General features: G+C 58.7%; 1 protein-coding gene across 2 annotated transcripts; it reads left to right on the top strand.

Annotated features, from left to right (window-relative positions):
- The first annotated feature begins 4,146 nt into the window (after positions 1-4,146).
- Positions 4,147-10,472, top strand: LOC122173290 (leukocyte immunoglobulin-like receptor subfamily B member 3). Of its 2 annotated transcripts, XM_065570910.1 has the most exons (9): positions 4,147-4,552; positions 4,731-4,766; positions 5,327-5,617; positions 6,285-6,569; positions 8,210-8,326; positions 8,863-8,890; positions 9,184-9,227; positions 9,737-9,774; positions 10,090-10,472. In XM_065570910.1, exons 1-9 carry the CDS (start codon positions 4,522-4,524, stop codon positions 10,177-10,179), a joined length of 960 nt encoding a protein of 319 aa, XP_065426982.1. In that variant the 5' UTR covers positions 4,147-4,521; the 3' UTR covers positions 10,180-10,472. The 2 variants fall into 2 exon arrangements, with proteins under 2 accessions (XP_065426982.1, XP_065426983.1); XM_065570911.1 differs by lacking the exon at positions 4,731-4,766 and having other exon boundaries at positions 4,149-4,552.
- Positions 10,473-15,797: the final 5,325 nt, after the last annotated feature.

Genomic DNA, 15,797 nt, shown 5'->3' with positions numbered 1-15,797 from the left:
AGGAGGCCCAGGTGACCCTGTTTCCCTGGAGAGAAGACAATGGACAGAGGCGGGGCTTGGGGCCGGTGATATCAGATGCCCAGCTGGGAAGCAGGGGGGCTCTGGGCGGGAGAGACGGGGAGCAGGGGAGTCCATGACAAATCCATCTTGCATAAAATAAATCTTAGTTATGCCCTATTCCTCTCAGAAGTGTATCTCTATGAAGAATATGAAGTGCCACAACTGGGTCAGCAGGGGTCCACCCCAAACACGCTGGCCTGTGCTCCGGCGACAAAACCGGATGAAAGTCTGCTGTCCCTGGGCTACTTCCTACCACAGTCTGGGCGGGGGGGGGGGTTCCGCAGTCCATGGGTCCTCTGTCTCCGCGGGGTACACTACAGACGACAGTCCCAGCACCTCATCTCCAGGGTTGGTCTCCCCTGGGGGCAGGGCACTGCACAGCACAGGCTCAGCTCTGGCGTTCAGCAGCGGGCTGGAGACGTCTGCCTCCTTCCCCTGCGGGGCCTCCCTTTATACTTCCTGCCCCGCCCCGGACTTCTGGGAAGGGGGCGGGGCACATTTGACTCCTCCTACCAGGGGGGACATAGTGGTCCCTCGCTCTTCAGTCCAGAGGGAGGCTGCTTTGCTCAGACCTGTAAGATTTTAGCTTCGCCAGACTAGGCCAGAGGGTTAAGATGATTGAATGACCTAACAATACCGATAAGACCAAAGGTTACTGCATAAGATGTGCCAATAAGTGAGGTTATGGAATAATGGATTGCAATAGACACAAGGTATTGTCTGAAACCACCAGCCACCCACCCTGATTGTAACATCTTTAAATGTCTGTCCTGACGGCAGGGTACCTGCCATGTGTAGCTGCACGAGACAAAAACGAACTAAAAGCAACTTATGAAAAACAGGGCACACCAATAATCACGGGGTGTGGAAGTGCAGCTAAGGAAAAGCGGGTTGATGCCTTGTGATGAAGCAGGGGATTTTCTTAGTGTTGAGCATGAGTACTGGGCGTGCCTCAGTTTCCCCTGTGTGCTGTGTGTGTAATGAGGTGGTGGGAGAGGGGGTTTCTGGGTACAGAGGGCCAGGTGTGATCTCGCCTAGCAGCCTGGACCCCTGACAATGGCCTGGACATGGTAGAACTTAGCAACCAGTGACGCGGAGACCCAGCCCATCTTGGGAGCCGGCCAGTTCTGGCCAGTGGGAAGACAAAGGATGGAAAAGAGGGGGGGGGGGCAGTGATCTGTTTGCCTGGAAGGAAGACAAAGGGCGGAGGAGGGGCTGTGGGGAAGGTGATATGGGGGGTCAGCTGGAAGGAAGTTGCTTCTGGACTGGGGACAAAGAGGAGTCTGACCCCACCTGGACTGGGACAGACCCATCTGCACGGTGCTGAGACTGGCCAAGACTGAGGCCCCTGAGAACTGCCTGGGCTGGGTTCAGCTGTACAATAAACCCTCCTGTTTTGAGGGTCCCAGCAGGCTGGAGATTGGGGGGGCATCACTCCCTCCCGGAGGGAGCCAGGCGGGCTGGAGGCTCAGAGGTGCAGTTCCAGGAGACACTGGAAGCCCGGGCTTAGCCCCTAAGAGAGAGTGGACACTGAGAAGGGCTTTCAGACTGAGGTAAGTTCCTCCCGAGGACCGTACGGAGCTGAGAGAGCGGGGGGGGGGGGGGGGAGGCTGTGAGTGCCTGACACACCTTCATGCATAAACAGTGAGGTGGCAAAATTTGCAGATGATACAAAACTGCTCGAGATGGTTAAATCCCAGGCAGACTGTGAAGAGCTACAAAAGTATCTCAAAACTGGGTGATGGAGCAATACAATGGCAGATGAAATTCAGTGTTGATCAATGCAAAGTAATGCAAGTTGGAAAACATCATCCCAACCAGACATATAAAATGATGGGGTCTCAATTGGCTGTTACCACTCAAGAAAGAGAACTTGGAAACATTGTGGATAGTTCTTTGAAAACATCCACTTAATGTGCAGCAGCAGTCAAAAAAGCAAACAGAAGGTTGGGAATCATTAAGAAAGGGATAGATAATAAGACAGAAAATAATATATTGCCTCTATATAAATCCATGTTACGCCCACATCTTGAATACTGCATGCAGATGTGGTTGCCCCATCTCAAAAAAGATACATTGGAATTGGAAAAGGTTCAGAAGAGGGCAACAAAAATGATTAGGGGTATGGAATGGCTGCCATATGAGGAGAGATTAAAACTTTTCAGCTTGGAAAAGAGATGACTAAGGAGGGATGTGACTGAGGTCTATAAAATCATGACTGGTGTAGAGAAAGTAGATAAGGAAATGTTGTTTACTCCTTCTCATAACACAAGAGCTAGGGGTCACCCAATGAAATTAATAAGCAGCAGGTTTAAAACAAACAACAGGAAGTATTTCTTCACCCAACGCACAGTCAACCTGTGGAACTCCTTGCCAGAGGATGTTGTGAAAGCCAAGATTATAACAGGGTTCAAAAAAGAACTAGATACGTTCATGGAGGAGAGGTCCATCAATGGCTATTAGCCAGGATGGGCAGGGATGGTGTCCCTAGCCTCTGTTTGCTGGGAGGACGACAGTGGATGGATCACTCGTATTGACCAGTGTCAGACGACAGGATACTGGGCTAGATGGACCTTTGGTCTGATCCAGTCTGGCTGTTCTTATGTGTAGTCAGAACTACAATATCAAAGAGGGCAGACCCAAGGGAAACCCCAGCAGAAACCATCCCGCTAGCGATGCTTGTCTATTGAGAGGTCCATCGGAGCCGAGAACACCGGTGGGGATGTGAAGATGACCACGGCTGTAATTGTCGCACAGGTTTTCGTAGGATTTCTCTCTGCAGGAGTAATTGGAACTTTGCTTAGGACTGGGGCCACCACTGAGAGCAGGAGAGAGCTCCCCCTAGTGACCTCTGCCCCACTCCCTGCAGCACAGCGCCCCCTAGCAGTACACTGGGGTATCAGGGCCAGCACTGACTGACAGGGGAGAGCGCCCCTCTACTGAGCCCCTCCTCCTGCTCCCTGCAGCATAGCACCCCCTAGTGCAGCAGTGGCGTATTGGGGCCTGTCACGGACTCACAGGTCGTGCCCACTCTTGGCCCCGTACACTTCCTGGGGGGAACCTCCTTCATTGAGACTGCCCTTCTCGGTGGTCCACTCTCTTTCGGGGTTAGGCCCCTCCACCTTCTGGAAGTGGAACCGCACCTCTCTGAGCCTTAGCACGCCTGTCTCTTGCTGTGGGCCCCCTCAGGGAGTCCGCTCGTTCTGGACCCCTTGGGCCTCCACTCCCAGCAGGAATAATGCAACCCTGATCTCTAGCCTGGAGTGACTCTGAGCTTGCGTAAAATAGGAGGGTTTATTGAGCGTATGAACCCAGCACAGGAAACTCTCAGGCCTGGCCTCCCTCAGCACAGCACATCCCAGTCTCCCCTGCATCCAGGTGGGCTCTGCCTGCTCCCTCTCTCCAGTCCCGAGCCCCCTTGCTTCCTAGCTGGGCATCTGAGATCAAGCCATTGTCCATTGTCTTCTCTTCAGGTAAACAGGGTCACCTGGGCCTCCTCTCCTCTCTTCTGTCCTCTCTGGCTGGAACCGGCTGGTCCTCCCTTCACAGCCCATTGTCCTCCCAATGGCCAGAACCGGCTGTGACTCCCGAGCTGGGCCTCCCAGTCACCAGGTTACCAGTCGCTGGGGTATCCATCCTCCAGGCTGGGGTCCCAAGTTCTCGCTCTGGTCCTCTGTCACAACAACCTCCCTCTCCCCTCACCTCGTTAAACCAGTAACACTCAGGGAAACTGATTCCCACCCCCTCTGCATGCAAACCATTGAAAAACCTAAGTGAAAACAAGAAAATCCCCCACTTAGTTACACTGGACTTTCAAAAGCTTACAACTGAACATGGACTTAGTACAGCTTTGAAACTTAACTATGCCGAAGAAAAATGCTGTTTTTAACCAGCTTAATTGAAATGAAACAAGCTCTGAAACAGTTTCCTTCCCTTGTCAAATCTTCCTTTTTAAACTTTCCCTTTATTTGTTTAGCAGTTTGTGTTTAACACAGAACTGTTCTGTTTTTTTTAAGTTATCTCTGCTGCCATCTGATCGCTACTTCCAGTTTCAAATGAGGGGTGTGGTTGAGGTTCTACTGTAATGGTCAGTGGAAGATTGACGACAAGACCCTGTGGTCTCCTGGCTCCCAGCCCGATGCACCTTCCCCAATGCTGCAGGGTGCACTGAGGGTGACCTCCCCCCCTCCCCACAGAGACATAGACAAGCTGGGAGCTGCATGATGCTTGGCCAGGCTGATGGGCCCAGGGTTTCCTGGGTTTTGCAGGGACCTCTGCTTGCTTTGGCTGTGCTAGATTTCATCTGCAGATTAGAGACAACGTGTGATGGATGCAGGAAGAGGTGAGACATCGTCAACTTCCTGTAGCTGGAGCCACCAGTTGAGTTCCTTATTTGGGGCTTGGTCGAGCTGGGCACCGGGGTGTTGGTGGCAGCTCTGAGGGGCCCTCACTGCCCCAATCATGGCATCTGCTCTCATCGTCCTCCTCCTCAGTGAGTATCAGAGACAGCCAGGGTGTCTGTCCATGGGGAGCAGGGTCTGAGGCTCGTGCATGCGCCATGGGGGGGATCTGAGACCAGGGCATGTGCCCATGCGGGGGCGGATCTGAGACCAGGGTGTAGGATCCAGCTGCTCTGGGATCTGGTCACTAACGAGCCGTCTCCTCTCCAGGCTGCTGGCTGGCTGGGCACAGCGGGGTGTGGGGAGGTGAGTATCAGTCTGTGGGGTGGACGGTAATATCAACGATAGGGGAGGGGATTCGTGGGGTGGGGTGGGCCTGTCCATCGGCTCTAGAGCCCCTCGGGGAACAGAAACATTCACGGGCACTGCAGCCATGGGGAGAACAAACCAGATCCACCCCCATCCCCACATCCACCCCCAGCAGCTCCCTCCCCTGCACTCACAGCCCCCCCACCCACCTCCCGTTCCCAAGGCCTGGGGAAAAATTGGGACATGTGTGACTCCCGTCGGTCACAGACTCTATTTCCAACACCAGGATGGGGGGCAGAGTTGCAGGAGGCCCACTGACCAGGCCTCCAGGCTGGCCCCAAGTGGGGCCGGGGTGGGGGCAGGTGATCTCTCATGCAGCCGGGTCCTCAGCTATGTCTGGCTGAACCCTCTGCCCCCAAAGCCCATGAGCAGGCAGTGCCAACCCTGGTAGGGGACAGACTCCTAGAGAGGCCAAATGACGGATGGACTGAATTGGGGTAGGGAGACGCGGGGGGCTGTGTCTCCCCTGTTTAACTCCTGTCTCTTGTTGAAAGCAGGGCGTGAATACCCCAAACCCACCATCTCGGAGAGCCCCAGCAGGGTGGTGGCGCTCGGGGGAAATGTCACCATCCGCTGTGAGGGTCGGCAACGATCCATGGAGTTCTTTCTGCGTAAAGCTGGACACCCGAACCTGCAGGTGCGGACGGTGCCTGATGGGACCGTGGCTGAATTTCCCATCCCCAGTGTCAGCCGGGAAGATGGAGGGAGCTACACCTGCGACTATCGCTCCATAACGCAACAGAATCGCTCGTCGTATCCCAGCGATCCCATTGAGATCATTGTAGGAGGTGAGGGGCCCGGCTCCCAGCCCCACACCCAGCCAGACCCACAAGGGGTCTCTGCACCAATGGGCCAGGCTCTGCCCTGATTCCTGGGCCCAGCAGAGGGGACACCCAGCCAGGGAGCGAGGACAGAGTCACTGGGTGATTCCCCAGCCAGAGGGGAGAAGCAGCCACTGGAGATTTGGGGCAGAGGGAGGGGATCCCTGCCCCCAGGGGGAGCTGCAGAGCAGGGGGGCCTTTCCCAGACAACACATCAGTTAGGGGGTGATGGGTGGAGCTGAAGGTTATAAACCTCAGTGTATAGTAGAGACTTGCACAATCCCCTACAAGTCAGTGGTTGTGCTGTGCACAGAACCCAGGAGTTCTGGACCCAATCCATCCTCACCCCTGCCCTCCCAACGGAGAAGCCAGGGAGTGAATGGACCCTGGAGACTGAACTGGCCTGTCACTCGCTAGGGAGCAGAGCTCTGGGCCCCCAGGGGCTGGAGTTGCTCCGTGACTCATGCTGTTAGCCCAGGGCTCAGAGGAAACTCTGGCCCCTGTGGAAAGGGATCCAGGAGCCCGTCCCCCAGGCCGCCGGGTCTGACCCACCATTGACGCCATGTGGTGAGGACGGGCCCCAGGACTGAGTGACGGGGCCTGCGTCTCACGGCCTGTCTGCTTCCCACTGCAGAGCCCAGCTACCCCAAACCTAGCATCTACCTGAGCTCCTGCGGGAGGGTCTCCCTGGGGGGAGCCGTGAGCGTCTGGTGTCGGGGACAGCGCCTGGGTGTGCGGTTCGTGCTGAATAAAGATGGGCACCATTTCCCACCTGTGGATTCGGACGACAATGAGGCTGTGTTTGCCATCAGAAACGTGCGCTGGGAGCACGGCGGGAGCTACAGCTGCTCCTATCACAGCAGATCGGAGCCGTTCGCCGTGTCGTACCCCAGCAACCCCGTGGAGCTGGTGGTGAGAGGTGAGGGGCCCAGCTCGGCATCCCCATTCCCATCCCCACCCCCAGCAAGACCCTCACGGGGGCTCGGTGCCAATGGGACGCTCAGAGCCAGGCTCTGCCCTGAGCCCTGACCCAGCAGAGGGGACGCCCGGCCGGGGAGCGGGGACGGAGTCACTGGGGGGTTCCCAAGCCAGGGGGGAGCAGCAGCCCCTGGACACTTGGGGCATGGAGGCTACTTCAACGCTGCCACTTGTGCATAGGAAACGTGAGTCACTATTTAATCCCGTGATCCCATCGCCTCTGTTCTTCAGGCTCCGCCCCAGGCAGTGCCCCAGCCGGGGCAGAATGAGGCAGGGGCAGCAGAAGAAGCGTTGGCTTGGTGGACACGGCGCTGGGATGGGACCCAGGAGATCTGGCACAGCCCCTAGCGCAGGCACAGACTCTGTGTGATGGGAGAAAGTCGCAGTTTTCAAAAGTGTCCTTCAGTGTGGGGGGGCCTCAATCTTGGGGGATCTCAGGCCGAGCGCCCACAAACCGAGACGTCCACAGTTAGTGGTCTTCTGCAAATGCTGGCCTCAATAAAGCGGGATCCCCTGTGTTGGGGGAGCATGTAGGGCCCCCACCATGATCAGGGCCCTGTTGTGCCAGGTGCTGCATAAACACAGAATGAAGAGACAGTCCCTGTTCCTGGGAGCTCACTGAGGAAAGTGAATCTGTTTGTGCCTCAGTTTCCCCCATGTAGAATGGGGATAATGACCCCTCCTGCCTCCCTGGGGGTGACTCCCTTACTGTGGAGGGCTCAGGCCCTGCTAGGGTGGCCAACTTTCCAATTTGTGAAAACCAGACACTGAGTGCGGGAACCTCTCCCCCGCCCTGCCACACTCATCCCCACCGTCTCCCCCTACCACACCCTGCACCACTTCCTGACTTCCTGTTCGGTGCCAGGTGCCAGAGACCAGCCTGTGAGTCGCTCTGTCCAGGGCAGGCCGGACGCAGTGAACGAGGCAGGGGTCACACATGGGCATATGAGGATCCCAAGAACTAGGGAGCCACGGCTCGGTGTCTGTGGGGCTGGGAGCCCAGCTCGCAGGGCAGGAATTCTGGGTGCAGGGAGCTCAGCACGGAGGAAGCTACAGCTGCAGCTATCCAGCCCCGATCAGAGCCCTTCATCTCCTCACAACCCAGCGACCCCCTGTGGCTGGTGGTAGGAGGTGAGGTGCCCGGCTCCATGTCGCAGCTCCCAGCCCCACACCCAGCTGGACCCTTGGGGGGGGGGCAGAGGCTGTGCACTGACGGGACGCTCAGAGCCAGACCTGAGTCGGTGTGGCCAGGGGTGACTGGTGCCATGGCACCGTGAGGGGTGGTGGGGGGACGGGACTGGAAATGGTTACTCAGACAGCACCCCCTAGTGCCACACTGGGGCATTGGGACCGGCCTGACTGCCGGGGGAGAGCGCCCCCTACTGAGCCCCCTGCACCCCAGTGCCCCCAGCACCTAAATCCATCAAATATTTCTTGCTCTGACCCCACTTGATTCCTCAAGGCCCCCGACAGCCTCCCCATAGAATTTTCTGCTGCCCTTGGGCGTCACCTGGGGTGGGAGGGGCTGGGGGGGGAACAGACCAGCTGCTCACGGCACTCACGGCTGCTGCTGTTTCCCAGGCCCGCCGGCACCTCTGTGTCTGATCAGCAACATCATCACTGGTGTGAGCACGGCAGCCGTCCTCCTCCTCCTCCTCCTCCTCGTGGCCTTCGTCTGCTTCATAAAAACCCGAGCCAGTGAGTGCCCCGCCCAGCGAAGGGAAGGGTTAAACCTGCCGCTAAGCAGGGCGGGATGGGGTCACGGCTGGGATGCGGGACTGTGCCGGGAAAGTCAAGGAGGTGGGGGGGGGTTCAGCAAAGGACACTGTTGTATGTGTAATCCCTGTACACACGCACCTGTCCCACCCCAGAGGTGGCTGCGTCTCAGTGCCGGGCTAAGGGTCCCTGTATAAAGAGCTTCTCAGGTACCTCGGGTGACAGAGGAGCTGACTGGCCTGGATCAGGTTCGTTATAATGAGTCACTAACGAGGGAGGATTGGGGACAGGAAAAGCCCCCGAGTTAATCTGCCCCTCCCCCGGTGCATGCTCTGGTGTTGTGCTGCCCCCTGCTAGTCCAGATCACCCCAGCCAGGATCCAGGCTCAGCACCAGCAGCAGAGGGACACCCCCAGGCACCCCCATCCCTGCTGCCCTGTGGGGGGGTGAGTGGCCGGGCGCTGGGACCGGGGGATCCCGATCGGCTCATGGGGGTTTCTGGTTTGTGTCCCTCTGCAGGAAAAGGAGCCGCACTGAGACCGAGCAGGTAGGAACCTGCCGCCTCCCCCCTCCCAATCGACCTGCCGGGGTCACAGGGCTCCTGGGTTCTGTCCCAGCTCGGGGAGGAGAGTTCGGTCTAGTGGTTAGAACAGGGAGGCTGGGAGCCGGGACTCTCCCTGGTCTGGGATGGGAGTGGGGTCTAGTGGTTGGGGCAAGGTTGAATCAGGGAACAGGGTTCAGTGTGAGGCAGGATGGGGGCTCTCTGGGTGTGTTGGGGAATCTCCCTGCGGGTTGGGGGATATGACATTTACAAAGGGGTTTTCTCTCTTTTAATGCCAGCCCTATGGGGGTGTTGAAGGCCCCGGCTCAGGAAGACCCCATCTGTGAGTAACACACCCAAGGGGGTACCAGAGTGGGGCAGGACCCCTGGGGAAGGGAGGGGCTTTTGGGGGCTCCCCTACCCCTCTAGTTCATGGTCTCCCTCTGTCTGCCCCCAGGCCTGGGGGGGTCTTGTGTCCCCCCCTTCACTTCTCTATCAGATCTTCCCAGCCAGTGACCTACAGGGAATCTCCATCCACTCCTGGCTCCCAGCCCCCTGCTCTAACCTCTAGACCCCACTCCCCACCCAGATCCGGGGAGAGAACCCAGGCATCCTGACTCCCAGCCCCCCTCCCACCCCACCGTAACACCCTAGACTCTGCCATTGTCTCTGTGCCTCAGTTTTCCTCTCTGTAACATGGGGCTATTGACCCTGGCCCATGCTCTGGGGCGGAGGAGGGGTGGTTGTGCTGGGCTCTGACCCCACTGGCTGGACAGAGGGGTCAGAGCTGGGTGTGGGGTTCTGCTCTGGGCCGGCCAGGGGTGCAGCTCAGCGGGTGTCTCTGTTCTGCAGACGACTCCATTGACGAAGGGGAACAGCCACAGACCCTGGTAAGTGTCCCCTGTTCCCCCATGGGGTCTGACCTCCAACCCTGACCCACATGGGCCCCAGCAGGCCTCTCACATCCCCCCCCCCCCCAGCCTATCCTGGCACACTCAATGGTTTGGGGTGAGGACTGGGCTATAAGGGGGGGGATTATGGGATCGCCAGCTGGGATTGCAGGGGGGGTGGGTGGGTGGGTGTGTGTGTGTGTGTGTTTCTCTGTCGCCCCCTGTTTGAGGGGATGGACCCTGCTCTGTGTGTGTGGTTGGGGGTTGGTGCATGCACGTGCACACACACGTGACTCTCTCCCCTCCCACCCCAAGGAGCCCGGCATCTACGCCGAGCTGGACCGCCAGACGCTGCAGCCCAGTGTGTACGATGTGATCAACGTGAGCCGGGGAGCCCCGCAGTGAGAGCCCCCCGCAGCCATGGGGCGCCAGACCCCAGGGGGCAACAGCCTCACGCTCCAACAGCGCCAGCCCCAGAGAACTCTGCATCTAGGGAAGATTTAGGGGGGACGCTGCCCTCCCCGCGCTGCAGCCCCGTCCCATCAAACTTCTGTCCCCCTGCCCCACGCAGACCCACATGTGGGGGGAAGGGGGAGTTCAGCACTGGGATGGGTAGGAGACGCTTCAAGGCAGCTTTGATGTTATTTTGCATCCTGTTAACCTCCAGATTTGTAATAAACACAGATCATTAAACCAGCCCCCCCGGGCAGCCCCCAACCCCCGTCCCGGCGCCAGGAGAGTGTGTCACACCTGGGGGAGATGGGGAGCTGCCGGGGAATCAGGTTCATGTTGAGTTTCACTGGAAGTAGCAGAACCAGCAAGCGAGCGGCGGCTCTGACCACACTTCCCCTTTTCACAGATATTTCGGTTGCTGTTTTAGCAACTTAGGATCTAAATTTATCCCTCCCCCGTCCCATTGTGGGGGCCAGAAACACAACCCCTCCACCCTCTGTCCCATCTCTGTCTCACACCATTGTGCTAAGAACAGCATCTACAGCGATGCTACCTGAGAAGGAGGTTGGCCAGGACCCTCCACCCTCTGAGAGAGTGGACCCCCAAGAAGGGCCCTCGCACTGAACGGGGTTCCCCCCAGGGACCGCACGGGGCCAAGAGTGGACACGATCTGTGAGTCCGTGACAACCTGGTAGCGGAGGATGGTTGGTGGCTGCACCCTGTAGATGGTTGGCTGCGAGTGCAGGCGCTTTGCAGTGAGTGGCGGCCAGCAATAAAATGAGGGAATTGAAAGGAACCAGACTGGACATGGCCTAGAACCAGCTCCGTAAGAGGGACCTGGCCCCTGGGAGAGAGGGCCGAGCATTGGGAGGATCCCCAAGGAGCGGCTGATTGCTCAGCTTGTAGAGAACGACCAGTCTGAGGAACAGACTCCAGACCCCAGGTGGGCTCTCGGGGTGTAGCCAGGGGGCGGTCACTGTAGCAGCCAGGAGTCTATCAGATCCAACGCCCCAGTCAGCGGGGGGCTCCCCAGTCAGGTTTCTGCCTGGAGGAGCTGTGGAGACTGGAGCTAAAAGCGAAGGAGCTGGAGGAGCGGAGGCTGGTGGACCGTGCAGAACAGCAGAAGCACGAGTTGGAGATGGACGAGCGGCGGGCCAAGAGGGCCTGCCGGGGGGTAAGTGGGGAAGGGCCCCGGGACATCAGTTTTGTGGGGAATCTAGACACCAAACTGCTGCCCCAGTTCGAGGAGGGGGGATATTGATGCCTACCTCACAGCCTTTGAGAAGGCTAGTGATCTGTACCAGATTGACCCTGCAGACAGGCTTCGCTGTCTGACCCCCCTGCTGAGCCCTAAGGCCATACAGGTGTTCAGCCGAATGGATGGGATTGAGACGGGGGACTATGACCTGTTCAAACAGGCTTTGCTGCTGAAGTTTGAACTGACCCCTGAGGCGTACAGGAAATGATTCTGGGGTGTGCGCAAGTCCTCAGGTGTCACTTACAAGGAGGTCGCCAACCTCCTTGGGGAATATCTCTGCAAGTGGGGGAAGGACGCAGGGGCCACTACCGCAGAGGACGTGTATAACCTGGTGGGGTTGGAGCAGCTGTATGACATCTGCCCTCCGGACTTTAAGATGTGGCTAGTGGACCGGAAGCCCAAAGATCTGCGCAGTGCTGGTGCACTGGCAGATGAGTTTGTGGACAGCAGATAGGGGCAGGAGGGAGACCCACATTGGGGACTCAGAAGGGGAGTCACCCAGAGACCTCTCAAAGATGGGACTCCAGGAAGCCCAACTCGGGGGTGCCCAGGAATGCGGGGGCAGGCTGACCCCCTCCGTGGGACTTGAGGAACCTGAAATGTAATTACTGTGGCCAAAAGAGACACAAGGTGGCACAGTGCCTGAAGATGAAGGAAATGGCGGCCAAGCAGAACCCGTGGGTGTCAACTGGGTGGAAACCCCACAAGAGGGGGCACCACAGGTCCAGGGGGCTGCAGTCGAGAGGGCTGTGTCAGGGGGAGGGCACCACCAGGCCACGCCAGCAGGGGAAGACGTGGACCCAGCCCCAGAGTGCCCGTACTCAATCCGCCGGGTGAGCGTGGGACAGGCCCCAGGGAACAATCGCCACATCATCCCCATTGAGGTGGGGGGAAGACGCATCCAGGGGTTCTGGGACACGGGTGCAGAGGTGACGCTGGCACTTTACAAGGTGGTGGGCCCAGACCAGCTAATGCCTACATGACTCTGAGGGGAGTGTTTGGGTCCCCGTCTGTAACAGACTCACAGAACGTGCCCTGGCCTCCCTCAGCCCAGCACATCCAAGTCTCCCCTGCATCCCGGTGGGCTCTGCCTGCTCCCCTTCTCCAGCCCAGAGCCCCACCTGCTTCCCAGCTCGGCATCCGATATCACCGGCCCCAGGCCCCGTGTCACGGAGTATTAGGGAACTCAGGGCCCTGCACCCCCGGCCTCCTGCGATTCCCCATGACTCTCAGCCAGCCAGTAAGGCAGAAGGTTTATTTGGATGACAGGAATACAGTCCAAGACAGGTCTTGCAGGCACAGACAACAGGATACCTCTCAGTTAGGTCCAGCTTGGGGTCCCAGGGCATCCCAGCCCACCCCCCTTTGGGGGGTCAGAGCCATCTCTGCCTCCCAGCCATCTCTCCAGCCTGCTTCCAACACTCTGCCTTCAGCGACCCCTCCCACAGCCTTTGTTCAGTTTCCCGGGCCCCGGAGTCACCTGACCTCCAACCCCCTCCTGGGTTCTCATGTTACAAGCTCAGGTATGTTCCCTCGGCAGACTCCCATCCCCCGATGCAGACCATCCTAGTCACATTCCCCTGTCAGCATTCACACACCCCAGCAAGAACAGTCCCAGTTCGTCACATCTCCCCCCTTCGAGACCGAACTGAGCGGGGTCACTTTAGCCAGTGACCTGGGGAAGTTCGAACCTACCCCCGTTCCCATGGATGCCCCCGCATCCCTCCAGTTCCTTGGTGGGAATTACACCAGGCCCCTCCAGTTTCACGCCCCCCCTTAGGTCGGGGGTGCTTGATGGCACTCGCAGTTCGCATGTGGGAAGGTTTATGCGGCCTGTGTCCTTTCCCCCCCCCATACCTCTGGGGTTCCAACTGGGCTGTGGTCTTCTCCCAGCGCTCCAGTCTGGAGGTCTGTGCTTTGGGCTCTCTTGGTTTAGAGCCGCCCTTTTAACCTTGGCCACCCTCTGGAAAGGATCCTTTATGCTGGGCAAGGGTCCTAAAGCTGTTTTCCCCTTGTCCCAGGCCTCCCTCCCCCTCTGACAGGGGTCACAGGATCCGCAGTACTGTCGGACAGTAACAAAGACCCCAGGCCAGTAAAAGCTCCATAGCAGCCTCTGCTGGGTACGCCAGGTTGCCTGGTGCCCTGAGAGAGGAATGTCATGGGCCCGGCACAGCAGCTGGCGGCGATACTTCTGGGGTACCACCAGCTGCCTCCTGATCCCCCATGACTCCATTTTCCCTGGGGGAGCCCATTCTCGGTACAGGAACCCCTTCTCCCACAGGAACCTTTTCCGGCCACCTCGTCCCATGGTCTGTACCACATTGAGGTCCGCTAGGTCCCTTATCTTCCGCAAGGAGTGATCTCTCTGTAACTCGGCCTGGAACTCAGCAGCTGGGACAGGGATGGCCACCTGCTCTTCCTCGCCCGCTGGGCCTGAAGCTGCAGCCTCCCTGAGCCGTGTCCCTGGGCGTACCCTCCCCACCAGGTTAGGGTCCTGCGCCTCAGGCAAGGCACCCCCCCCCAAGGCCAGAGCGCAGGGCCCCTCGCCGGCTCTGACTGCGGGTCACAACCAGTGCCCTTTGGGGGTTGCTTGGCCAGTTCTCCAGGTCCCCCCCCATCAATACCTCAGTGGGCAAATACGGGTGTACCCCCACATCCTTGGGGCCCTCCTTGGCCCCCCACTTCAGGTGTACCCTTGCCACGGGCACTTTGACTGGTGTTCCGCCCACCCCCGTCAGGGTCAGGTAGGTGTTGGGCACCACCTGATCTGGGGTCACCGCCTCGGGCCGGGCCAGCGTCACCTCTGCGCCCGTATCCCAGTATCCATTGACCTTCCTCCCATCCACCTCCAGGGGAACAAGGTACTCTCTCCGGAGGGACAGCCCCGCGCCTACCGTATAAACCAAAAACCCTGAGTCTGGAGCATCCAGCCCCCTGGAGGAGCTGGCCTGGAGCTCTCCTCCCTCTTTAGCAGGTGCTACTCTGCCAGCCCCCCTTCCCTGGGAATGCTGCCTCTCGCCGGGCTGGGTCTCTACCCAGTCAACCCTCTGTGGGTTCGGTCTGTTCAGTCTGTCCCTGAGCCTAGGGCACTGGGCCCGTATGTGGCCCTTTTGGCCACAGTGGTAGCAGCCCATGTCCCATGGGTACCCTTGAGTAGGTCGGATGGTCCTGATGCCGGATGCTCCCCTCTGATGGGTTTTTTCTGTATTTTCCCACGGGGAGGTCCCATGGTGACTCTCTCTCTGCGTTGTGGTGGGACTGTTCCTTTGGGACTCCTCCCTTTTATCTCCTGACCGGCTCTTTACAAACTCATCGGCCAGCCGGCCTGCCTGTCGCGGGTTCTCTGGCTTTCTGTCCACCAACCACAGCCTCAGGTCGGATGGGCACCGCTCATACAGTTGCTCCAGTACCAGCAGTTTGACCAGGTCCTCCTTCGTCTGGGCTCCATCAGCCCACTTGCTGGCGTATCCTTCCATGCGGATGGCTAGTTGCAGATATGAGATCTCAGGGGTTTTATCCTGACTCCGGAACCTTTCCCGGTACATCTCCGGAGTCAGCCCAAACTCTCGTAGCAGGGCCCTTTTGAATAGTTCGTAGTCCCCTTTCTCTGCCTCTCCCAGTTGGCGGTACAATGCCACGGATTTGGGGTCCAGTAAGGGGGTAAGCACCCGGAGTCTGTCCGTTGGATCAACCCGGTGCAGCTCGCAGGCCGTCTCAAAGGCCTCCAGGAAGTCATCCATGTCCTCCCCCTCCTTGCGTGGGGCCAGGATGCACTTATCAAAGCTCCGTGCAGTCCGGGGTCCCCCCTCACTCACCGCAGCCGGGGGTTCGCTGCCCTTCAATCTCGCCAGTTCCAGGTCATGCTGACGCTGTCTCTCATTCTCCTCCCGTTCATGCTGTCTCTGTCTCTCTTTCTCCTCCCGTTCACACTGATGCTGTCTCTCTTTCTCCTCCCGTTCATGCTGTCTCTGTTGTTCACGATCCTCCAGCTCTCTCAGTTTTAGCTCTTTCTCCCATTCCAGCCAATTCCGCTCCACGGATGCCGAACGTCGCCGGGAGGATCCTCTGCTGGCCGGGGGGGTCACGGCGCCTTCGGTATTTGCTGGGCTCCTCCCCACCCTTCCCCTAGGCATAGGAAGGAGGGGTCTCGGGAAGCCCTCAGCAGCCGGCTGACCCCTCCCAGCTGGGACAGACACTGGTGCCTGCGCTGCATTTGCCAGGCTGCTTCCCTGAGACACAGGGATCAGTTCATTCGCGCGATCTTCCGCCTCCAGCTGGGCAATGAGCTGTTCTTTGGTGAGCCTCCCAATGC

Source organism: Chrysemys picta, chromosome 17, assembly GCF_011386835.1.
Source record: "Chrysemys picta bellii isolate R12L10 chromosome 17, ASM1138683v2, whole genome shotgun sequence".
NCBI classification, from domain to species: Eukaryota; Metazoa; Chordata; order Testudines; family Emydidae; genus Chrysemys; species Chrysemys picta.
Note: the sequence above shows the minus strand (reverse complement) of the source record. Positions and strands in the feature narration are given on the sequence as shown.